The 26,377-nt window shown below is 40.0% G+C and overlaps 1 protein-coding gene across 1 annotated transcript; it reads left to right on the top strand.

Moving 5' to 3' along the window:
• Positions 1-764: 764 nt before the first annotated feature.
• On the top strand, positions 765-26,377 carry DPY19L4 (dpy-19-like 4 (C. elegans); the record flags this gene model as incomplete). Its single annotated transcript, XM_010149695.1, is given in 19 exon segments — positions 765-831; positions 3,133-3,240; positions 4,207-4,331; positions 5,151-5,241; positions 6,973-7,094; positions 7,917-8,010; positions 8,013-8,049; positions 9,879-10,002; positions 10,539-10,673; positions 11,944-12,075; positions 12,165-12,263; positions 13,469-13,542; positions 15,390-15,548; positions 17,146-17,265; positions 18,378-18,498; positions 19,976-20,032; positions 22,364-22,446; positions 24,497-24,629; positions 26,219-26,377. Coding segments are annotated over 18 exon segments (1,920 nt in total), but the record flags the coding sequence as incomplete, so codon positions are not given.

The following is a 26,377-nucleotide window of genomic DNA, read 5'->3' as shown; positions in this document are numbered from 1 at the left end:
CCGCTGACGAGGTCTCCTTCCCCTCGCCCATCGTTCGCAGCACCAAGCGGGAGGAAGCTGGGTGGATGGGAGCCCAGGAACTTGGGGTCTGATTCTCTTCCCTCGCCCGGGCTTGCTTCCCGGGCAGCAGAGCATCCCGGGGGCAGCATCCGTCGGCTCCCTGGGTGCCCCCGTGAACGGCCATCCCCTCCGTTTCCCCGTTTGTATCTGCGCTCGTCTCACTTGTAGTGCCCCCCACAATGACTTTTCTCCCGGTCTTTTTTGTGCTAACCCCCTTTGTGAGGACTAGGAGGTGAACAGGTTGCCCAGAGAAGCTGTGGATGCCCCATCCCTGGAAGTGTTCAAGGCCAGGCTGGATGAGGCTTTGAGCAACCTGGTCTAGTGGAAGGTGTCCCTGCCCATGGCAGGGGGGTTGGAACTAGATGGTCTTTAAGGTCCCTTCCAACCCCAACCATGCTGTGATTCTGTGATTCTATGATATTTAGTTTTCTTGGGGAAATCAACAGGAATATGGCCGTAAATAGGCACCCAGAGAAATGCAAGAGCAAAATAAGCATATGCAATGCTGTCCCATGGCGTATTCCATGCTCTCAACTGTTCTCAGCTGGGAGACTTACTGATCTGGGTATGGTTTCCGTGTGTTTAGTAGTCTTCAGCAATGCTCCCCATGAATGTGTCTGTCTTCTTTTGAATCTATGTAAACTCTTCATTTACAGAAGGTTCTTTGGGTAGGAGTGACCTGCATGAAGGCGGTGGGTGATGAACTGGTTCCTTTTAGCCTGACTCACTGGGTTTGTTTGATAACTTCTTGTTCCAGTATTAGAAACGAAGGTGAATCACTGCTCTCTATTCAGCCTGTTTGTGCATTTCACCAGCTTGTAGGCTTCTGTCATGTTTCTGTTTGTCATCATCTTTTCCAGACTGAGGCATCCTCAACCTGCTTCCTTGTTCCTTCTATGGGAGCCACTGCCCACCTTTGATCATCCTCATGGCCCATCTCTGCACATTTTCTAGCTCTATTTTTTCCTTCTTTAGATGAGAGGACAGGAATTGCAGACAGTGCTCCATTTGCAGGCGAAAAATGGATTAATATAGTGGCACATGGGAGCAATGAGTTGTGCTTTTCTGCAGCAGATACACAAAAATAAGTGGAACGCATGTTGTCTCAACAAGAGTTGAAAAAAATGTGCTTGGAACTTGCAGGGAACGAGAAAGCAATCTTGGATGAAAAATTGCTTGGTGGATAGAGAGGTACTAGGGGCTGTGTCATCAGTTCAAAATCCTAGATTATTTTTAGTTGTCACCTTGCTTGACTTTCATTTCACCCCATTTAAAGGATTCATAGAAGTGGAAACAGCGTTTTTCTTGTTTGAGGCAGCTGCAAATGAAACAGAAGTAGCATACTTGGATCTTTATTATTGCTTTGAGTGGGGAAATCTCTTGAGCTGTCTTCAAAACCGAGGTGAAGATCATTTGCTGTCTGTAGTTGTTTCAGAATTCGCATTTGAAATTGTTCTTTCTTTGAGAGTTTTCTATTACTGCTGCTATAAGTGTGTTACACTCCTGTTGTGGCTTACTTATCTGCCAGAAAAGCAAAAGAGATGCCTTTTCCTCCAGTGTTCTCACTGCTACTGTTCTGGTCATAACTAGAATGACAGGGGCAGACGGTTGTCTTTCCAAGGACATATCTGCCCATTTTGGTGATCTAGGGGTTTTTTCCTCCCTTTTTATTTTATGTGGTACAAGTGATTTTTTTTTTTTTTTAATTGCAGTGCACTTGGTATTTGCAGTGCTGATTAACAATATACACGGCATGAAGAGATACTGGTGTATATGTCATTTTGGATTGGCATAATAATGAATGTGATACTGAACGCCCTAAACCTTGCTTTGTTTAATATCTTTCCAATTCTTGTCTCGTTTAAGAAGGTAGACATTCTCTGTTCATTCTGTGAAAAATGTTATCACTGAGATCTTGGTTTGCTCAGAATAATTTGCTCTGAAAATCCTGTTCAAACACGAATACAGGTGTCCTGATACAGGCAGACACCACTTAGAAGGTTTATTTATATTACTATCTCTAGTTCCTAACTTTTAAGTCTGATAGTTGGGAGTTAAAAGTAGACTGACTTAGACTTGAAGTAGTATACAACCAGAGTCATTAAAAGCTTTGTTGTGGGATGTGAAGATTGAGACTTCGAGTTTCAAGTTGAATGGCTGTGTGAAGAGCGTGTTTAATTCCTGAGGAAATCAAAAATTTCAAGCAATGTTGGACAGTAGGTTAAACTTGATAGCTAAAAATTCTGGAGCATGAGTCACAGTTAAACCTTTTCATCACACATGGATGTCATCTTCAATATAGTATTTGTAACAGATTATTTGCAATGAGTCTTTTTGTACAAAGAGTTGCACTCTCTGAATTAGCCTCATTGCCTTTCAGACTGCAAAATAAATGGGCCAGGACTTCAAACTGCTGTTGTTTACAGAAAACAACAGAAACTGAAGAAGCTCCTAGTTCTGTGATGTGATCTACATGGCCTAGCAGACTGGGCTTTTTAGTTATGTTAAACTAAAAATTCATACATCTGCTTAGTGCCAGTAGATCTGGAAGCAGGAAAAAAATAGTATTAAATTTATTTTGTAATAGCTTTCACTATATGAGTAACAGGCAGCTCAATTTAAAAGAAATGAACTGACCCTATTTTTGTAGTAATATGCCCAGTACAGTACTGTACAACAGCAGCATAAAACTAGAGTGAGAGTAGAAAGAAACTGGCACCAGTTTCTCCCAGTGTCTCTATCAACTTACCTAAGCTACTGCTTTCCTTCATTTGTGTCATCGGTTCGCCGTGGAATAAACCAGATAGCTTCCAGTCTGGATTCTGGGTAATCCCAGAGTATGGCCTCAAGAGAAAACTATTGGATTTTCTAAGGAGTAACATGGGAATTGATTTCTGTATTGTTATATTGCTACTTTAGTTAGGCATCTGAAATACCTTGAGTCTTTTTGTCAAGTATGTCTGCTGTGGGGTTGAATCGGTAGCAGTAACTGGCTGTTACCCGCTTCTGTGTGGATTTCTTAGATTGTGATTTTAGGTATTGTGTTGCAATAACTTCAAAAAATGTCTTCAGGGGCAGCAGACCTGCGACAGAGGAAGAAGCAAAACTCTACAGAATCTGACAAAATGGCTCCAGAGGAGAGAAACAAAGATAACTCGAAGCTGGGAAGATCGCCAAAATGTAAACTACGATTTTTTAGCCAACTTCTCATATTTTTTCTTTTTTTTTTCATTCTTCTTTTACATTTTATGGGAAGATATTTGTAGCACAGTAATTTATAACAGACTTATTTTGAGTTAGGTTTTGGAATGTTTCAAGAAAAGCCAGGCATGCACGTTAGAATACTTTAGTAATGACCGAGTGAAATGGTAGTCCTGGGTTGTTTCAGGTTGGGGGGTGGGGGGAGAGGCAGGGTGGTTCAGAATCTTACTGTTGTTAAAGTTTGAGTACAAGTAAGTATTTTAATTGTGTCTGGAATGATCTTTCGGTTGAGAAGCTGGAAGGCATGAAGTAATGGTACCAAAACAAGAACAGACAAAACGCCCTTAAAGCTTTTTCATGAAACAGAACTAAAACCAGGTGTAATTTTAGGCAAGCGCTCACCAAGCTACCAAAAAACTTATGTTAAAAGCAGCTCTCAAGTTAAGGGAGCCCCAGGTGAAGTAGATGCCCATTGAATGAATTTGGTAAAATTCAGATTAGTTCCTTCCTCTTAGATCTGAGAAGAGAAGGGAGAATGGAATGTCTCAGTATTGACGTTAGATGAGGTGTTGCCACCTCTTTCTCTTCACGTGTTCAACAAGTGTGGTGTTTTGGGTAAAACCTAGAGTTTGCTCTGTTTGTTTGGAAGAGGCTTTTCCTTCTTGGAATTAATTTGAAAATGAAGCCTACGAGATGGAGAGAAAAACTGCATCGTAGTGTGTGAGTATTTTGCCTCCTTGCCCTATGAAGCGGTGGCAACAACCGGGAAAGAAAACCGCAGGACAGGAGTAACGGACCAGTTCTCTATGTGCCTGTGCTGATGATGGTGTGACAGTTCTGATGCCACTAAGCTTAGTTGATGTTCCAAAATCAGTTGTATTTAGGGCATACTGTTTGTTTCCAAGTCCTCTGGGCTATTTTAGCTTTTTCTCTGTCCCTTTTCAGATGTGTTAATTCAGCGTTTTGCGAAACTTTTCTTTGGCTGTCTTGCGGCAGTCACTAGTGGGATGATGTACGCTGTGTACCTTTCAACGTATCATGAACGGAAATTCTGGTTTTCCAGCAGGCAGGTAAAGAAAAAAGTTAAACTACTGAAACAAAAGCCAAATTGTGTCCTTGAAATCAAAGCTGATCTGTGTCAGGTTGGAACTGTTTGCTTGCGGAGTCCCATGTCGTACTACTCAGGCCTCTGTCTTTGATACAGTTTCTTTTTTAGTCTCCCTTTTTTTTTTCCTCTTTAGTGTTTCTCCTACTAACTGAAGTCTTGTCATGCTTCTGTATGTTTTTCCACGCCATCCTTTATCACTGAAATACATTTCTAAAATTTGGAGGAAAAACTGAAGCGTATTGGGATTGCATAAGCTAAACAACAGGGATTAATGGTTTTAAGTGGGGTGTTTATTTGTAAGAATTGTATTTAGTGAAGTGTAATGCCCAGAGATGCTGTGGATGCCCCATCCCTGGATGTCTTCAAGGCCAGGCTGGATGAGGCTTTGAGCAACCTGGTCTAGTGGAAGGTGTCCCTGCCCATGGCAGGGGGGGTGGAACTAGATGATCTTTAAGGTTCCTTCCAACCCAAACGATTCTGTGATTCTGTGTGTAGAAAGTTAAATGAAATTAAGGTTTGTGCATATGAAAGGATCCTATGGATCTTGTGCTGACTTATGATGTGGATTTGAGTTGCTCTGATTCCAAGCATGTTTGCTAAGTTATAGAGAGCATTATATACTGACAGAGGTGCTTTGAAGATTAATGTTTTGTGGAATACTTTGAAGATGTACAGTGGAGTCATAACCATGTGCTGTATTACAAAAGCAGTCTATCTGAAAATATATAGTCTTCTATGGTAAGAGATTGCAGGAGGTGAATATATTTTTTTTTTCCCCTAGGAACTTGAACGAGAAATTACATTTCAGGGTGACAGCGCCATTTATTACTCATTCTATAAAGAACTGCTAAAGGCTCCTTCCTTTGAAAGAGGTAAAAAACCCGTTTGTTTTATTAACCTTGAAAAATCCTGTTCCTTTTGGAGACAGTAAAAAGTTCCTGTGGAGTGAGGAGACTGATTTTATACTCTTCTAGGTATATCAGTCAGATTAATAAAAAACGGTGTGCTGTCCTAACTTTTTAGTGCCTTTTAAAAAACAGTATTTAACTGTCCTGTACTTCAGCAGATTGCCTTTAATCAGTACTCTGGAATAGGATTAATATTACTCTCACTTTGACCCATATAGAAGTTATCGTTGAGTTTGCCTATGCTCCATAGTGGATTTTCTGCCATGTAAACATCACTGATGTTTAATTTGGGAATGGGGGATGGGATAGTTTCCGACAAGGGTTGATCTCCTCCATCCTCTCCCTGCCAGAGGTTTCTACTCCTGTCAGCTATGAGGAATAGATGTTGATGAGCACTGAGTGATGGGGAGAGAAACCAACAGCAAGGAGAACAAACTGGGTGGCCGTGGTTTCCCCTCCCTTTGCGCTCCTGCTCGTTATCCTGCACTGGCTCTGGAGCTCGCTGACCCCAGGTCCCTAAACCAGCAGAAAACTAAAACAGTGAAAAGGAGATGGGACACTTTCATGCTAGTTTAGTGCGTTCAGAAGGACACGTGGGCTAGTGTGGGGAAAAGATGAGAACTCCAGGAGGGAAGAGGGAGTGAACAGCCCTGTCTTGAAGCGGTCAGCTGTTGAATTAGTCCAGTCCCCTCATGAAACCTCCTCTGAAGCCAGTTAAACTTCATAGGTATAGTTTTATTGGTTGAACAGTTTCCCAGCTGATGTGTAGCATGTCAGCAATATATAATAGGTCTTTGGTACAGTGAGTTCCTCATTTTTTGTGAGGAGATTATCCATGCTGTGGGTAGATGGACTGCCTCATTCGGGCCTGCTGCTTCTGCAGACAGGTAGACTCACGTGTCTACGAGGTATTATGGGGGCACTCAGTTTGCAAATGTGTGTCCTAGCTTTGCTGAACCCAGTTGTAAGTCCTGCAAGACCTAGTTTGGTCTGCAGAGAACCACATGCAGACCACATACCAAGATATGCTCCGAGCTGGAAACAGTAATCTTGTTTGGCTGTTGCATTGTTGTTGGGGTATTTTTTGTTTGGGTTGGTTTTCTTTTTTTTCCTCTCTAATTTAGATTATTTTTTCTCTTCACTCTATTGTCCTAAGTAATGACATAATTTTTAAAATTGTAATATGTCAGAATGATATATCCTTCAACTTCAGTTTCATCTCAGTCCCATACGAAGGTGTATTGTGTTAAGTGAGTGATTTTTGGAAGTGTCAGAAACACAAGGCTGAAAACGGTGATAAGGCCATCATATCTGACCTCTTTGTGGAGACAGGTTTAATACATCCTGCTTATCCCTGTTAGATCTTTGTCTTGCTTCTTAAAAACCTTCTGTGAAGGTGATCTGTAGGTAACTGGTTCCAGGGCTGTTACTGAAAAAGCTGTCCTTCTGCTGGTTGGTTTTGGGCCTTCTATTTAAAGGCTAGATCAAAAAATGGTAATAACTGTTGCTAAATCAGTAGGGTGGAATGTCATCTGGCAGAGAAATTTCTCCTTCCTTTAAAATCAGGAGTGGTGATTCAGTCAGTAGCTTTTATGATCAAATCTATTTCCCCCTACCTCTGAGTATGCTTTCACCTCTTTTAAGAGCAGCAATAGTAAGTGATTCCAAGAGTAATACATCTTTTTTTGTCTGTAGGTGTTTATGAGTTGACACACAACAATAAGACAGTATCGCTGAAGATGATAAATGCAGTCCAGCAAATGACCTTGTACCCAGAGTTGATTGCCAGTGTTTTATATCAAGCATCTGGTAGCGAAGTATGTGCGCTTCCCCTACTTTCTGTGCTTTCATTATGGTTGTGTCTATGTGAGTTTGAGACTTTCTGTGCTGTATACAATACACACATGCAATTTCTGTTGACTGAATTGAGCTAAGCCTCGCACCAGGTCCAGGTTCTCCTCAATTCTGATCAGTGTTCTGACTGTCATTCTTTACTTCTGCAAGCCTCTTAGTAATGTGGAGAGTATCTGTGCTATCCATTAAAAATGGGAAAGTTAGCTCCTTCAGAGTAAAGAATCTGTTATAGTGGTACCTGTCTCTACCCATTGCCATACAGATAAAAGGGAAAAACACTTTTGTAGATAAACCTTTTGTCTTTTTCTGCTCTACTCGGCTTTGTTTTGCTTACTCTGCATACTTGTGTCCTCTCCTTTATCTTTCTTTTTTCTATTATTTATTTACTTTATATATGCTTCTCTGTGTTTGGAACCGTTTTTGCCACATCTTTACTTCTTCGACTTCCTCCCCTAGATAACTTCTTCCAGTAGTCCTGTGAACTTTATATCTCACTGCAGTATAGATTTATTAAATCTGACACATACAGTGTTCATGCTAAAGCAAAGACAAAAATCATGGCACTAGCAAGCTGGGTCCCGAAGTGGGCTCCTAATTCACACTGCTTTGTTCTCCCTGAGCCCAAAATGAAAGCATGCTTAGTGCTTCTCTAGAACAGGGTCCGTCTCTTACCTGTTTGTAAAGCACCTAGCACACTGTTAGCAGTATGCAAATAGTAAATAGTAATCATTTCCAGCTTCAGCTCAGTTGCCACTATGTCTGTTCGTTTTTATTTGTAATTTCAGGAAGTTATTGAACCAGTGTATTTCTACATTGGTATAGTTTTTGGACTGCAGGGAATTTATGTGACTGCATTGTTTGTAACCAGTTGGGTTATGAGTGGGGAATGCTGACTGTAGCATGGTTCATTATTAACAGGTAAGAAAAACATCTTTATACCATCTAGTTTGTCAATAAGGCATTTAAAAAATATTAAAGCAGATTGAAATGCATTCTATTACACTTTGTGTTCTCGTTGTGAGAGCAGGCTTCTACACCGAATACAAAACACCTCCCAGAGATGCAGGGGTTCTCATGATGCTTTTATTAATGGAAATACCACCTGTTGTCTAAACCATCCATGCTGCCAGTTGAACTGACTTTATGTGCGTGTGTGAATATGGGAATATTCTCACACTGTCCCATTTTCCAAAAAGATTCCTCAGAAGGTTTTAGTTTTGTGCTGGTAAAGAATGAAAACAAATTTCCAAAGTTGCTGTGAAACAGAATTGCTCTCTGTGGCCAGCTCTAAATATTGTGTCAGTTGTTCTGTTGCTTAGAAGGAAACGGCCAAGTGCATTTTTCTTGTAAAGAGTCTTAAATGTTTTGGGTTTTTTTTTCCAGTCTGTTTTATGTGGTGGGTTTTTGTGCAGAGCAGAATCTTCTTAGGTGATCCTGATCTCAAGATTATTTTTGTTTTAAAAGTTTCACTTGCAAGAAAATGTCCCTTCCCTTTATGAAACACCACAGTAATAGGGAGCCTCATTTGGGCAAGGAGAACTTGTGTTCACGTTCCTGGTTTGTTACCAGGTAGCTCTGGGGATTTCTCTGAACTTGAGAGCCCTTGAAAGAAAAGAGCTACGGCAGAGAAAAATGTTAGAGATACACCTTTAAAGCTGAACCGTTGGGAAGTGTCTTTTAGGAGTGTGAAGTCATCATGACCAAATCCGTGATTAGTAGCTAAAAATACTGTTCACCAAGCTGGTGTGGGTAGTGGAAAGTAGGAAAAATGGTGAATAAGTCTGTATGTTTTTCAACAGCAAAGAAGATTAAATAGTGTTAACAAATTGAAAGGTCTAGTAGTTGAAAAAGCTGCAAATACGCCTCTGTAAGAGGCTTCAGAGGTAAAAATGAAAGGTGATGCTTTCAAATATCTAAATGATAAAGGAGCTTGAGGCTCCTTTCTAAAAGCATAGTAGACACAAAGAAGACTACGTACCTCTGAAACTGATGCCTTTGATCACATTTGAAAGCGTGACTTGTGCTTCTAAGTCACTTTAGCACTTTTTAAAACTTTCTCCTACAGCTCTAACTGTGCAGATACAGTCAAGTCATTCCGTGAGAAGACCTTGCCGCTGTTCTGGCCCATGCTCCCCATCCATCTTTAATCTCTTGTTTTGCTGGGCAGAATTTTCCCTGTAGACAGAGTATCTGCGGGTGCTGCTGCTATGAGGGAGCACTGCTTTGGATTCTAAGTATGTTGTGCTCGACCGCCTGAATCGCTTGTTTAAAGCATGTTGTGTGAGAACCGAAAGGAGTCTTAGCTCTCAGCGACGGGCTGATTTTCATCGTACCGTGAAAAGCTGCTGTTACGGCAGCGGACGTCAGGCCCTTCAGCACTGCTCTTGGCCGAAGGAGGCCGCACTGACACACAGGTTGGCAGAAGCAGTGTGCGATGCGTCCAGCTCACACAGTGTTGGGGTGGGTCAGGAAAGGCTGCAGGCAGATGCTTTTTGGCTTCAGTCCGTACAAATACCACCTAATAAGGAGACCTGCTGAATAAGTGAGTAGAGATTGGACCTTCCATGCTGATACTAAATTTGTGACCTGTATCAGCAGTGAAATTGTGTCAGTATTACTTTACACCTAATACAGGAATAGTTTGCGTGCAAGGCCACACTGATAACTGTAAGTGACATTTAGGCTTTCCTTGGTATTTTTGTTCCATACATCTTTTAATCATTTTGTTTGTCTGTACTTTATTCTAGGACAGATACAACAAGAATTGATTACTCCATACCATCAAGGGAAAATTGGGCTTTGCCATATTTTGCATGTCAAGTAGCAGCTCTCACAGGCTATTTAAAAAAAAACCTAAATTGTTCTGCTGAGGTAAAGCAAAATTAATTTCTTAATAAAGAGTTGCTGATAGAACTGTGCTCTGGACTAGTTCCCTCTGTCACTGTTGCCCCACTGGGCAGAATACAGTAGATGTTTCGTTTGTTCTTTTCAAAACAGCCGCTGGGATTTCACCTAGGCACTGCAGTTTTTGCCGAGCGACTCGTGCCCTGCCCTGTTATGCCCCCGCGAGGGTTCAGAGACAACAGTGTCATGATGAGCTGTGTGCTGTCTTTTTAAAATAAACTGATCCAGCATTTTTTATACATTGTTGCTCAGAGAAGATGGTGGTAACTTCATTTCCTTGTCTCTGTTAAAGATAATTATTCTGATTGGCCTGCAATGTTTTGGAATGTTTCGGTAATTACTTTCTTCCATCTGAGAACATGGTAAATATGTCTGGAGTCTGAATTATTTCCTAAAATAATAATTAATTTCTGTAGTTCCTGTTCTAATGACCTCTCAATTTCTTAGTGACAGAGCTGCATAGGTATGAAATTAATGCTTTTTTTTTTTCCTTTTTTCTCTAGAAGTTTTGTTACCTTTTGGTGAGTGCTTCAACATACACCTTCATGATGATGTGGGAATACAGTCATTACCTCCTGTGCGTCCAGGCTATTTCTCTTTTCCTACTAGACAGCTTTGACCTGGCACAGACAGAGAAGGTATTAGAACTCTTCAACCTACTCATACTTGGGGCCTTAAATACAGCCTCAGAGGTGCCAGCCATAGACACTGCTCAGGAGCTGCGAAGGGCGCAGACTGAGTGATGACTTGAGTGCCTTGCAGCCAGGGTCCAGCCAAAGCACAGGTCCGTGTCCACCAGAAGAATAAAATGGCTTTAAACTCACTCTCTTTTGGACTGCTGTTTGGGCCGACTTCCCTAACAAAAGGCTTAGAAGTTAAACAAAGCTTCTGAGACCTGAAACATCCTTGGAGAGCTGAAAGAGTGATGAATGATACTCCTGCACCCTTTTTGGCCTAGCTGCCTCTTCTTTTCTTTTCCCTATTCAGAGGAGGGTGGGGCTGACCAAAAAACTGCACTTGGCTCTGTGCAGTTAAGGGGCTCGTTTTCACCCGGAATGGCCCACCCCGTACTGATTTAGCCAGCAAGTAGGCTAGACAGATGCTGAAGGACAATTGATTTTCAGTACAAGAAAACACTGGAATTTAGTCTGCAAAATACTTCTTAGCAATTTTGCAACGATAAGGCATTTCTACTCTTGTCTGTTGCAATGGGGTATATGCTACTTCGTCCGTGTGTGCCTTCTAGTTCTATTAGATGTAACAACTGCATGCAATTCCAATTCTTCACCTCTTTCAATTGCTTTTTTTTTTTTTTCCCCTCTGTTCCTCAGCAGTGGGAAATGTTTGATGTATTTTAGTTCAAGCAGGGCCCTTAAAATATAAGAGAGAAGGTGGTTGTTTTGGTAGATGTCTAAAGAATCAAGTATTAGGGTTTATAAGGCCTGCATGACAATTAGTAAAAACCACAATGTATGGGTAACAGTCTGTGTATTCCTGAGATAGGTTGGATGAACAAGTTATTGTGAGGGCAAGGCAAGCATGTGTTTACACTCTGCTCTTTCACACAAACTGCCTGTTCGTTCTGTTGCACTGTGGTTCCTGCTTCGTGCTGCCTCACAGTGAGGTGTTACAGAATGGGGAGGCCTTGTAAAATACCTCCGCTTTCGGCATTTTTACAGAATTCTTGTGGAGTAGTTGTGCACTAGTTGCTGAGGCTGCCCAGGATCATGTTGATGTGAAATACTTCCCAGCGCCAAACGGTAGCCTGCTAGATTCGTGAGTTGGAGGATGGAGATCCACGAATCCCCTGATTAACAGAGAAATGAGTGAGCTCTCTACTGCTCTAAAAAGCAGGACATATATCTGCTGTAATTTATTTTACTGTGTTTTATTTTGTTTCTTCAACAGGTGTATGAAGTATACAAGATCTACTTGTTTTCTCTCTTCTTGGGATACCTTTTGCAGTTTGAAAATTCAGCCTTACTAGTGTCACCATTACTGAGTCTTGTAGCAGCTTTAATGCTCTCTAAATGCCTTCAGGTAACTGGACTCTCCTCTAAATCTGAGTGTAGTTTTTAGTGTTTAAACTGAACTACAAATGATACATCCTTCTTAAAATATTTTTGCAGATGAATATGAAAAAAGGTACATTTGTGTCAAGATTGCTGAAAATAATGTACATTTATTTGGTACTTACAGTAACGGTGACACTAAACTTCTTACTAAAGGTAAGATTCCTCTGTAAATGTGATTTTAATCATCAAAATCTCAGTGGAAAGTTGCAGGTTTATCTTTGGAAAATCGTTTGAAGTGTTGCTTATTGAACAGAGAGTTCATAGCGTAATTCATAGCAAATTGGAGTTATTTTTGTATCTGTATAAAAAGTCTTTTAACAACTCAAGCAGCTGGTTTCTGGAGGGTTTTGGTTTTTTTTATTTGAGGTTAAAGCATAGTGTAAAAATACTCTTTAAATCACACTTCGGCTGTTTCATAAATGAGTTTTTTGTTATAATTGAATGGCCTTTACAAACAGTTCTGAATCTCAAAAAAATGTTCTTGTGAATGGAGAAGACCTACTAGCCAGGAACAGGTACGAGTAGTGTCAGGGTAGATGGCAATTTTCAGTTAAATTTCAAGTAGAACATGGGAAGAAAGACCTCCACTTAGTGTAGGAGTCAGCTAGGAGTTGAGATCACATAGTGGGATTTTAGCCTGGTTTTGTATTTTGACTGAACTCCCTCTTGCTGGCTCTAGTCTTTTACATGATTTTCTGTGCTTTTCCTCTGTGTCTCAAACTCACCCTGGTTGTGTTAATGAATAGCGTCAACTTAAAAATAAAGAAGCTAGTGAAGCCTGAAATGTTTGAGAGAACGCTCAGGTCTGATTGTTTTCTTGTGCCATTCAGACTGGTTAGACTTGCTGTATCTCCAGGAAAATAAAACCTAACTTTGAAAAATATGAGTTAAATTACGTAGTCAGTACACACAACTTTTGGCTGCTCCAACAATTTATGTGAAGATTACAAATGCTCGTAACTTTTGCTGGCTACAGTCCTGTTGTTTAGTGGAGCCAAACGCAATGTTCTTTGGGTTGCTTGGAGGTAAGTCCATGTCCGTTTTTCATGATCCTTTTTACATCACACGGTAGTCTTTTGACAACTTAGTGACAGCTTTACACTTGCCCTCCTCTTGGGGTACATGAATGAAATGAAGAGAATGATATTCTCAAGGAAACCCTAAAGATAGATTTATTTAAATGAAGATTTACGATACTATACCAGTACCTTAATTGGCACACTTAATTCAATTTGTTAGTTTTAACAAAATCTTGAATAGTTGATTGTTCATTGCCATGTTGTCATCTGAATGAAGTGACTATGTGAAGGCTGCTTCCAGCACTTGGTAAGATTTTTCTCTGCTAAATTAATTTTCAGATGTTTGTTCCTCATAAAGAAAATGAGCATTTGCTGAAGTTCTTAGAAGTAAAACTTGGCTTAAACACAACTAAGTAAGTTTTTTTAACTCTTTACACCTTCTAAGATATTTGAACTTCTGAAACTGCTCTGGGAAGTGTAAAATTTCAGTGGCTTGTGAGAATTTTATAGATGAGTTAGGGAAATAGGTTCCATTTGTCACCTGGTTTTAAGATTGAATCCAAAACCCATGCATATACAGAATTTACTTAGGATTTTGAGGTTTCTGAGGCATCCCAATATTTTTCAAGCCTTGAGGTGAAAGCATTTCGTAGATTTTTCATTTTCTTTTGATGTTAAGGAACAAAAATTTTCTGTACCCAGTCTAGTGTTGCTTAATAAAACTTGAAAGCAAAGATAATAGGGTAAAGGTGGTGGTACTAACTTAGTATAGCCTGGAAAAACAAGTCATGAACTATCAATACCATCTCAACGCAGGGTTGGGTTGTGGGGTTTTATTTTTGGTTTGGTATCTCAAAACAGAGTTGGGTTATGGGGTTTTACTTCTGTAAGAATAACACCCCCAAAAAAACCCAACTGTATGTTTTGGAAGAAACTAGGACAAGGGACAACTTAAGAGTCAGAGGGAATTGTAATTCTAAGAAAATCTGTTTGCGTCTGTAAGAGTTGAATGTTGGGCTACACAAAGGCAACTACAGGTTTTCTGGAAAACTCCAAATGGTGTGTTGGTAAAGAATCAAATGCCTCCTGGACCCAAGCCAAGACTTGCAATTCCGTGCAGGAATTGGCACTCTCTCCTGGGAACTGCATCTCTCTTACAAAACTACAGCACAGCCTTTCATGGCAAGAAGTGGAAAACGACATCACACACGAGTGAAGTTGTTGGGGAATTTTTGGAAGAGGAGACGCAATGATGTTGACTAAGATGCATTGTGTAACACGCATACATGCACGGTCTGAAGTGTTTTGCAAGACAAGAAAGGACTGCTTCTGGTCAGATTTTCAGTTTATTTAGCTACTAAATATTATGGATTTTATTTTTTCCCCCTGGGCACTTGCTGCATGTTACTGTCGAGGCTGTCAGACTCTGCAATGAAGCCAGTGACTGAGACAAATCGGGTGCAACTATGCCTGCTGTAGATTGGAATTATGGTTTGCAGCACAAGAACCTCAAGATCTGTCTTTTAAGGCCAGTTTGGACATGCCCTGCTGTTAATCTTTAAACTGATTCTGCCTAATTGAAAGTGGTTCAGTTCTCTAGTCTTCGCTTGGGGGAAAAGAAAAAAGAAAGGAGGGAGGAAAGCAGAACAAAATAAGACAAGAATGCATTCACAGCATCGCATGCTGCACCAGTTCCACTTGAGAATACACACTGGTAGTGCTTTTTGGGAGAATATATAGTCTTTCTGCTCATTAATTGAGAAAGAAGAGTGATCGAGTGGGTTCTGCTACAGAACTAGGATTTCAGCATGAAGGATTCTATTCTTGTCAGTGCCTCCGGCTTGTTTGTGATCTCAGATGACCACTTTCTTCATCTCCCCGTTTGGAATGAGGACAAGCATACCTTCTTGCATCAATATCTCTAAAATCTTAATCCACTGTGACAACAAAGTGCTTTGTGGTCCCCATAATGGAGTTATATGGGAGGCTGGGTTTTTGTGATACAAAAGAGCTGTAGTCTGGCCTCTTCAGATGACAGATCCTTTTTTGGAAGATAAACTTCTGACAGTGACTCTAAAGGGTACTTGCAAGGCAGTTTCAAATGATAAAAAGATAACTTTTCAAAGGCAAATTTCAAATAGTTTCCTATGACATGAATAGGTTAAACTGTGATTGGTTGTGCACTGAGTTTGGGGTTGGTTTTTCTTCTAATCTGTGGGGTATTGTTACTGTTTTTAATAGGATGTTTTTGCCTTACTAGGAATTTTACAATGAATTGGCTCCTTTGTCAAGAATCTCTTCAGGCACCCTCCCAAGACTTTTTTTTGCGACTAACACAGTCATCACTGTTGCCTTTCTATATTTTAGTATTAATTATCTGCCTTTTTTCTGTAACTCAGGTCATTTTTAGGAGAATGTGGTAAGTAGCTTATTTATACTGAAAAATAAAAAAACTTTAATAAGAGGTTCAGTGCTGTCCAAGTAGATTGTGATTGATGGTGCTTGTTGCTCCAGGCTTTGTTGCACCGTTGAGCTTGCCAGGGTGTGAGCACCAGTGGAAAGGCTCACCAGAGGCTCCTGAGTAAAGTCCTTTAGCAAGGAGCTTCTTGAGCATCCCTCCAGTCAGGACAGGGAGTTGTCACCGGTTTGTTTCCCCGTAGGTGCAATTCCTGTGGAGCCCTGGCCGACGTTTTGTGATAAGTTTGTCTCTTCCCATTGCCAGGGAGAAAGAGGGTTTGTCTGTTTTCCCCTTCTGTCAGCAAAGTTACCTGATTGTTGCTAGAGATTGTTGTTGTTTCTATGTTTTGGGTTTGGGGGGTTGTTTTTTCCCTAAATTTGCATACTGTGAAGGATGAGATGGGTGGGGTTGAGAAGATTTCAGATTTCTAACGCTTCACGTTTAAACTCATTTACTGTGATAAGGTCCATCAGACTTGGCTGCTGAGAACAGAGCCAAAGTAAAACTGACTCAATTATTTTTAGTTTCACAGTGATTCACAGTTCCCTTGAGAGAAGAGGTAGTGGAGCTGTCTGTTTACAGACTAAGAATAACACTGTAGATCCTAGCGTAGCTTGTCTTGGAAACTCAAGGGCTAGGAAATTGTCTCTTCCTGGTAGAAGACGAATGGTGTAACTGCTCAGGTATTAGGGCAAATTTCTCACTGCTCTGCAGCAAAAATCTATTGATTTTTTTTTCAAGGACCAAGACTTCTAATATATAAAGATTATACTGCTATAAATGAAAATGTTTGTCCGATTGGATGTGTGATAGTATATTCAAAACAATGAAACAAATTTTCAATTTTTTGCTAGTGGTTGAAATAGCACTTTTAAAATTTTGAAGCAGTTAATAATCTCAAATACTTTTCCATTTGTCATGAGGAAGCTTATTATAAAATTGTAACTGAAATCACATCGGGGTAGAATAAAATTTTATATATTATGTGCCTTGTTATCTTGTTTGTAGAAAAGCATTTGTTGTAAGATTTTGGTTAGGATTTTTATTTATATTACTAGAATTTATAATAATGTGAGTAAAACCTGGTTTTGTTATCTTGCTTTGTTATAAAATGGTAAACACATTCCATACGTAATGATCATCCTATGGATTCCCTAATTCTTCACCAAGCTAATGAATGATATGAAGAAAGTTGGTTAGAATACATGTACAGCATGCTTCATCTAAGTGTTTGCAGAGTGTGCATGCTCTTAAATAAGACTGTCTCTTGGTGCTGGATTACCTTAAAACAGGATTTACGGTCACAGGCAGTGATCCCATTGTATTCATTCACAGCTGTTGCTCCAGAGAGGTTACAGTCCAACACAAGGGACAGCCAGGTACTGATGGATCATTGATGAAGTACAAAAACCAAATAAGCAGTGCAACAATACTGTATGATATGACACTGTATGATCTCAGTGTACTGCTGACTTAATGGTCATAAAATTATTTTTATTGGCACCTTTGCCTGAGATAATGTCTGAATTAAGTGATGTCTCATTTTCTCCAACTGCAGTGGTGAACCACTGAAAGAGACAGTTAAACTTGAGGATGGTCGAATTGGAGAGAGGCCAGAAATAGTTTATCATGTAATTCACACAATTTTACTTGGTTGTCTAGCGATGTGTGTGGAAGGGTAAGTCTGATTTTGATGTATCTCTTTTGAAAGCAACAGAGGGTTCCTAACTGGACGCGATACACAATTCACCCCTTTGAAATTCACCCCTTTTCAGAAATGTATTTGGCAAATAGTGGTACTAGTTAGTAACGGAGAGAGCAAAAATCATTTTGGCTATACATTGGGTGCAGGTGTATGATGAATTGTGCTTGGTCTCTTTAACGTGTTTTCCAAGCTTTAATGCAGCTGAAATCCAAGACATTAATTGAAGCAAATTTTGATCACTTCATTTACAGTATTTAAGTGTAGAACTGTGCCCTAATTCTTTTAATAATGTATTGAAGCAAGATGTTGTGTAGTGTTTTGATGAACGGTGTTAAGTTCTAGAATATTGAGATGTGGAAGATTTCTTATCCGTATTCCTGTGTCTAGGCTGGCATGAAGTACACCTTTGCTTGAACTGTTAAAGGAGTAGCAAAACTGTTTTCAAATGTGTTGTGTTAGTCCTTAAAGCTACAGAAGCTAATGTTTGGAAGGTGGTATAGTTCTAATCTTGGCTCTCAGCTAAATCAGCTTGAAGGTGGCAGACTTGTATTTGTATTAGACTCATCACCCTAAAACCTGTATATTCACTGATTCTTACAGTGAGCAGCCTGTTGCGTTACTGTGTAGTGGGTTTAACTTGACTAGTCTATCCTTAAGAGGCAGGCAATACCAGCAAATTGTAAATTGTTTATTAAATATTTTCCTTTCCTTTCTTCAGGAACTCCCTTATAGTCTGTACAGCTTTGCTGACTAGCTGCTTTTTAACCTTGCTTGGCTGGAAAACTGCAACAGCCAAGTGACTTTACTAGTCTCTTTGTTTTTCTTTCATCCTCACCTGAACTCTGTGAAGGATTTTGTCACCTTTAACCTTGGATCTTGCTCCTACATCTTGCAGCAGATAATCAGGTGCCTGCTCTTCTGCTAGAGATTTCCTTGGTTTACCCTTCAGTGCCATCAAATTCGATCTCAGATTGTTTGAACATCCAGACTGTGTTAGAAATATGAAAAAAATCTGAATGTTTTTATAAATAACTTGAATCCAGAGGCACGCACAGTCCCAACTAAGTTATTGCAATGTTTTTCAGGTTGAAATATCTGTGGACGCCTTATGTCTGCATGCTTGCTGCGTTTGGTGTGTGCTCTCCCGAACTTTGGATGACGCTTTTCAAGTGGCTTCGGCTGAGAGCTGTGCACCCGATATTGCTGGTGAGTTGCTGTTGCCAGTGTCTTGGGAAATACAGCTAGCAAGTATATAACTTTTCAAACAACAGTTACCCACAACCAATAGAAGAACCTTTTGAAAGAAGACACAGATCTGTGAGCGGTGGATCTCATACAGTCTACTTTCCGTGTCTTACGTTCTTCATACCACGCTTTCCCATGTTCTCTGGTACCTGGTGATAAAGTTGTGTTCACGCTACAGCCTTTCCTCATAAGAAGCAGAGCTGTCTTCATCTCTCTCTTTCACTCATCTGTTTAATTTCTTTTAAGAAATCTTTGAGACCTCAAGCTCTGTGTCGTATTTAGTTGAGATTGGCCAAGAAGGTCATGTGCTTTTGAGGAGGAGTGCAGGAGAAAAAGTACAGGGAAGCATCAATATAAGCCTTGTTTCACTAGGAAATGAGGCTAAAAATGGGGCAGTTAGGTGTATTTCATTGCTGAGAATAAAGCTGCTCCGTAAGAAACGGAATTAACTTCGCATAAGAAGTTCAGTTTGTTCATATGTGGCCATGACGGGGAAGCATTGCGATTGAAGATGAGCTTGTGCTACAGTGCAGACAACTCCCCCAGCTTCCAAACCTACCTTTATTCTTAGTAGGCCCAGAGTTGCTTTGTGCAGTTTTTAGCTGCTTTGTGTATTCATATTATTAATAAAATAAGGATAGGATATTATTTACTTTAATTTTGAGAGGCTGATAGGAATAAATATCTTAAATGAAGATTCACTGTGTCACTTGTGAAAATGCCATACACTGTTACATCAGAAACACTGACAGTGTCCTTCCAATCAAGTAGTATGAATATGTTAATGTAGGTGGTGGACACATTCTTTCATATGCCTTGTGCTTTCTGCTATGTGGGCCTGCTTTTTTCCTCTTGTTGAGAAGCACAAGTTACATCAGCTGGCATGACAGTGTGCTGAAGAATAGGTTTCTGGGGTTTGCATGTCAGTGTCGTTAAACTGCTTTGAGCAACCTGGTCTAGTGGAAGGTGTCCCTGCCCATGGCAGGGGGGTTGGAACTAGATGATCTTTAAGGTCCCTTCCAACCCTAACCATTCTATGTGTCTATGAACAAAAGCATCAACAAGGTCAGATGCTTGAGCTGCTTGTTTTATTCTTTTTTTCCTTTGTTAGGTTATCTCATTGCTTTTGTATGTGGGGTGCTTACTTTTCTTCTGTCCCCTACCTCGTGTCCACATTGCATCATTGTTATTTGAGTAGTAATTAACCATCCCTAATATTGATGGTAAAGTTATCATGGGTCAAATAAGTTCTTCCATGCTAAATTAGGCAAATTCTTTTTTGCAGAGTTTTTTTGCCTGGTAGAAAACTGCAAAGTTTTACCTACTGTCACTGTAAGGTTTCAGGCATAAATGTAGCCACTAAAGAATCAACAGTTAGTCTGTGGCTGGAGAACAGGGAATGGTGCATAACCCATTTCTTCTAACATGTATTTTCTAGGCTCTTATTCTGAGTATGGCAGTTCCCACAATAATTGGATTCAGCTTGTGGAAAGAGGTAAGAAGAAAAGTACCTTTGTGGTTTTTGTTTTGAATGTAGGCACAATATGAATCGAAATAGAAATGTACTTGGTGGAATTAAATATATATGATGAAATTAAAGCTGTCATCCACTGAAAATATGGAATCATAACATTGCTTAGGTTGTAAAAGACCTTTAAGACAAAACTGTTTACATTTTTCAGTATGAGGTGTTTGACAATTTAATTTGTTAATGATCGCTTATTGTAATTTATAAGTGTTTCAGTGTAAATGAAGACTTTATTATATTCAGCTCTTATGCTCTGGATATATAAACTGACTCAACAAAGAAAATACTGCCAAATAAAAGCTCGGGATATTGAAAACTGTGTTGCCCTAATCTTGGTTTTAGTGAGAGGGTGTGAGGTTATATGGAAGTAGAATAATGGGAGTCCATATGCAAATAATGTTTGAAAAGCTCCCATCAAATTATAATGGAGTTAAATCCTTTGTGTAGGGTTATGTATATACTACAGTACAGGGAAGAAAAGCTACAGAGGTTTACATGTTTAAAATAAATACTTTATTGGAAGTCACAGACAAACTGTGGGGAAAAGTATTTGGAAATTATTTCTTCATCTTCTATAAGTCCAAAAATGTGTGAAATAGCCCATAAAATGTAACCCTCTGCTATACTGACATAGCTTCAAAGTAGTTAGTTTGAATACTTTCTATGATACCATTCTATGATTCTATGATTTTATGGGGACTCAAATATAAAATCCAGTTTTGACCAACAGTATTGTAACAGGTTTTATAACATCTGTTTTGTAACAGAAATTTTGGTTGCAATGTAATCTGACTTTTTACACCATCTGGCTCTTATGCCAGAGCAATAGATAGTCTGGAAAAAAGATACAGTTTTCCCAAAGAACTATGAAATCTATTACAATAGAGGAAACCAGTTTAATTGACCCAATAACTGTTTTTCAGATTATTTTCTAATCAAAGCAGTGTGGGGGTTTGGACTCTAGAGGGCTTCATCCGTTGCAGAACCAGCTTTTGCTTTGAGGCAGTGGTGAAGAGTTTGCTGTCCAGGTTCATAACTCATCCCTGAGCTTGGAAACTTTGATTAATAGTAGTGGAACAGTGCAAATGCCTTGAGGCTCTTAACTTGTTACTGTGGCTGAGTGTACAGCTCAGCATCTTTTTGCTTGGCTGCCTTCTGACTCCGTCTGCCATAGTCCCTCTTCCTGTTGTTCTGGAGACAGTTCAGGTGTAACAGCACTGCTACAACCCTCAGCCCTGATATGAACATAGGACAGCTGTTCTTGTGCTACATGTCTGGTTGTAGACTGCTATCACTTGGCAGCTGAATTGTCCAGGTAATGGGGGTGAAAACTCCTCAGCTGAAAGACAGCTCCTACTTCCAACTGTCTGTCCACTATGGCTGTCCCAAAGTAAGTTGTCCCTTTAGTGTGGCATAACTTTAAAAGAGCTGGCATCCCATAGCTTTCACTTAGCATTTACAGCATGAACATGCTCCAGCTTCTCAAGGCTGGCCAGCTTCTAGCCATGCCTTCTTCAGGCCAACGCTCAAAATTGCTCAAAGACTGACAAAATCTCCCCTCTTAATAAAGGACCTGTTGTTTCTTCGCCTCTCAGACTTGACAGGTTAGGGAAGCCGTGGTGTAGGCTTGCAATCTGGGCTGGTCTGAAGGAATTGGCATTCTGTCTGACTTCCCAGAATCCCTTCTTTTCCCAACATGTTTCTCAAGAGCATAAACGGAGATATCCTACTTCATACAATGTAGTGTACTTCCTTCCACTGCAGTGATTGAAGTAAACGTCAGAGGAAACTCCGGGGCACATACGCACATGATGCTCTTCTAGGAAATTTCTTCTCGCCTGTCCCGCTCGCATAGCGTCTTTCCATCAAATCACAACTGTCCAACCCGTCCTGCTCAAGCAGGTTTACCATGAGAGATTTATCAACTCCTTGGTTCAGTGCCCTTATTTGTATGCGCTTACATATGAAAACCTGAACTATGGTTTTAGGCCAGTTGATGAGTGTTATTGGCACGTAGGTTTCTTGTGGAGTTTTTTTTTAGTTTTCTTATTGTAAGTATTCCAATAAAACAGGGAGAGATGAGAACTTGTTTTTAACATACTTATTTTGGAGAAGGTCTCCTGCTGTCAAGTAAGTGTAAACTGTATTATGCAAAATATTCAAACAAAAATACCAATCAGGAGGGAAAACTCGGATGAAACCCATTTCTGTTGTGTTACTTAAGGCCTTAATATAATGACTTACTCTATACATTATTTGGTTTTTAACTGTAAGTAACCAAAAACGTGTTTCCTTCAGTTTTTCCCTAGGATAATGACAGAGCTTTCAGAACTGCAAGAATTCTATGATCCTGATACAGTAGAACTTATGACATGGATAAAGTAAGTATGAAGTGCTACGTTTCTATTTTACTGCTTTATGTCAGGGTATTTTTATCTCAGCATTTTGTGGAGCTGCCTCTATTAATCTGAATTTTCCCTTGCTAAGTCATTCAATGCTGTATGGGAGGAGAAATGTGTATTTTAAACGTGGTGTTATTCCCATGGAAAGAGACAGGAATTTATCAGTGATTATAAGAGATCCTGAAACACACAAGCAAACCATGTTTAATATAATTTCTAGACCAAATTTCCATATAGAGGTGGACAACGCCTTGTGTTCTTTGCACACTAACTTTTCAGCACAGTAAAGGATTCATGGTGACTGTAATGCCAGTGGGGGACAGTGCCACTGAAATTTTTGTATGCATGAGCCAATAAAATGAAATGCCTGTATGTGAGGATTTAGAGACTTTAGTCAAGAGACATGCAGTGTAACCCTAACCCTAACCCTATATGATTTAAAATTCCCCTTTAAGGCTGGAAGGGTTCTGATCTGTGTGGCTAGGAATGGCATAGCAAATACTGAGCTATGTTATGTAGTTCATACTGAGCCATATAACAGCTAACACAGAGTCATTTTCACAGATATATTTTTCTTCTCACCAAAAGTTTTGGACCTGGATTCTGGCCTCATTTAATGTAACTTTGAACTATGTCATTAGGTACTGCACTTTTCTGACAATTAAATCCCCTGTGTTCAAATAACTTAATTCCCTTTAACTGTATTTTTTTAGTATATTGTTTTCTGTATTTACGTAGTCTTCAACGTCAACCTGTTCGTCATCAGAAATGACAAGGCTGGTAATTACGGTTTTCCAGCTATTTCTTCTTTTTGTTAATAGCACTGTATGTTGTTTGTCACTGCTGTAGTTCTTCAAGGCAGCAGCTGGAATAATGCCAAGTACCTAATGGCTTTTACATTAGTCTGCATATATTGCACTTCAAGTACATAATTAATCATGGTGAATTGCATTGAGACTCACTCAGCTAAGAGCAGTTTGACTACTGTTATTTGTAGCAGCTGTTCATATTTTTAATGAAAATAAAGAATTTTTTTTCCTTAAGGATATACTTAGTAATCCATATTGGAATTTTAATTGAATGTCATTATTACAGTATATTTTCTTAAATTTTTCTCTGATAATACGAATTTATTTTGAATTTTGTCTGCAGGAAAAGTTTCCCAAAGTCTGTAATAAAGTGTGACAATGACTGTTTTCATTCTATGCAGGAATACGCATAGTCAAAAGATTAAACCAAAACCAGAAACATAATTACTGTAGACATTATTCTCTATCATGACACTATTTATTTGTAGATGATGAAATAGTGACAGGACAAGAGTTAACAGGTTTAAATTGAAAGTGGGGAGATTTATATTGGATGTCAGGAAGGAGTTCTTCACGGAGAGGGTGGTGAGGCACTGGAACAGGTTGCCCAGAGAAGCTGTGGATGCCCCATCCCTGGAAGTGTTCAAGGCCAGGCTGAATGAGGCTTTGAGCAACCTGGTCTAGTGGAAGGTGTCCCTGCCCATGGCAGGGGGGTTGGAACTAGGTGGGCTTTAAGGTCCCTTCCAACCCAAACCATTCTATGATTCTATGAAATACATGGTTCTAGACATCAATTGAAAATAATCAAAAGTCTTTCCTTTACTAGATAACATCATGTTTCTCCTTCTACTTACCCTCCCTCACAAGCTTGTCACAAGTAAGCAACCATTCAGAAAAGCAAGAGTTTGCTCCATTTCAGGACCACTCTGAATGGTGCTCCATGGATTGCAAGGAGGGGAGGAGAATGGCCATCAACCCTTGCCCCAGCAGGACACCTTCCATGCAAACTCTCTCTTGTGGCAGGTCTGAGCTTTTCCTGGCAAGGAAACTACTACCACTGAAACATTAACACCAATTGTAATTACACCCCCAATGGTATCTTCATGTACTCCAATCATACTGTAGCACCTTAAAAGATTCACACAGTGTATAATATTAAAAACATTGTTTTGGGAAATGCATCCTGTACTCAGAGGTGTATGTTGATGTTGCTTTTGCAGACGACAGGCTCCTGTGGCTGCTGTGTTTGCGGGCAGCCCACAGTTAATGGGTGTGATTAAGCTTTGTACCGGATGGATGGTGTCGAGCTTGCCTTTATATAATGATGATGATCTTCTAAAAAGAAATGAAAATGTGAGTATCCAATTCCATAAACATGTGTGTTTTATCAGTGATTTATAGACTGTGCTTTCATGTAAGACTGAAATGCCTGATTGAGATGTGTGGGTGTACTATAAATGTTAATTCTCCAAAGAAGGTGACCTTGTAACACTGTGGTGGTTTAACCCCAGCCAGCAACTAATCCCCTCACAGCCACTTGCTCCCTCTCCGCAGCAGGATGGGGGAGAAAATCAGAAGGGTAAAAGTGAGAAAACTCACGGGTGGAGGTAAAGACAGTTCAACAGGTAAAGCAGAAGCCACTTGCACAAGGAAAACAAAGCAAGGAATTCATTCACTACTTCCCATCAGCAAGCAAGCGTTCAGCCATCTCCAGGAAAGCAGGGCTTCATCACACATAAAGATTATTTGGGAAACAAACACACGTAAAGATTACTTGGGAAACAAACACCATCACTCCAAATGTCCCCTTGCTTCCTTCTTCTTTCCCCAACTTTTTATGCTGAGCATGACGGCAGTGATCTGGAATATCCCCTTGGTCAGTTGTGGTCAGCTGTCCAGGCTGTGTCCCCTCCCAGCTTCTTGTGCACCCCCAGCCTCCTCATTGGTGAGGTGTTGTGGGGAGGCAGAAAAGGCCTCGACTCTGTGTCAGTACTGCTCAGCAATAATGAAAACATCCCTGTGTGATCAACACTGTTTTCAGCACAGATCCAAAACAGGCCCATACCGGCTACTGTGAAGAAATTTAGCTCTATCCCAGCCAAACCCAGCAAAAGCATTCCTCATGACATACACATTTGCACTGCTCTTCTGTGCCATCCAGGCCACCTGGCAGTGCAGATTATTTCTTTGGTGCCACTCCTACTGCATGTGAGTGGCATTCCAAATACTGCCTTTTCTCCAAAGTGTTCACGGTCTAAGGTGAGAAAAGAGCAGGCATCTTGTAGAGAAAGATAACAAGACCAATACATAACCTATCACCTCATGAACAAGATCCTGTTGTGAGCAGTGTGACCATGGTGAGTTTTAGGCAGGCTGTCATTTCTGAATGCTTGTGACCCATTTTAATTCTCCACAGAATGGACTTGCCCAAGGACTGCCCAGCAAAGAAATCAAAACTGCAGTTCTACACTAGTTCTCAGTCTGTATTTCAACACTCCAGGATTACAGTAGGGAGATGGAAATCTCTAGCAAGATACTTGGCTTGAAAAGCATCTCACAGGAACGGTCTTCTTCACCAAATGTAATGAGGGAAAAAAAAGAATTCAAACATATTAGAAGGAAGGAGGACATAGGAGTCCAGCAAACAGGGGAGTATCAAGTAAATTATCAGAGCTTGTCTCTGAACAGGAATAGATATCAAAATATTATTTCTGAAGACTTTTCAGGCCACTTGAAGTATATAAGATAAGAACTTTCCATCACCAGAGAAATACTTCCTGTTCATTGGTAACGCTGGCCATTACCTCACCTGTTTTGGAGATTTCAAAATCAAATGTTTTGTAGCTTGGTGTGTACATCTAACTTGTTATTGCAGATAAATCACACCCTCCCCCCCTCATATATCTAATTGCATTGCATAAACATGTTTTCTTAATTTATAGATTTATCAGATCTATTCAAAGAGGTCTGCAGAGGATATTTATAAGATACTCACGTCTTACAAGGCCAATTTTCTGGTTATTGAAGATTCAATTTGCAATGAAGTGGGACCTGTAAGAGGATGTAGAGTTAAAGATCTACTGGATATTGCTAATGGTCAT

This window comes from Eurypyga helias, unplaced genomic scaffold (assembly GCF_000690775.1).
Source record: "Eurypyga helias isolate BGI_N326 unplaced genomic scaffold, ASM69077v1 scaffold6384, whole genome shotgun sequence".
Classification (NCBI taxonomy): Eukaryota; Metazoa; Chordata; class Aves; order Eurypygiformes; family Eurypygidae; genus Eurypyga; species Eurypyga helias.
Note: the sequence above shows the minus strand (reverse complement) of the source record. Positions and strands in the feature narration are given on the sequence as shown.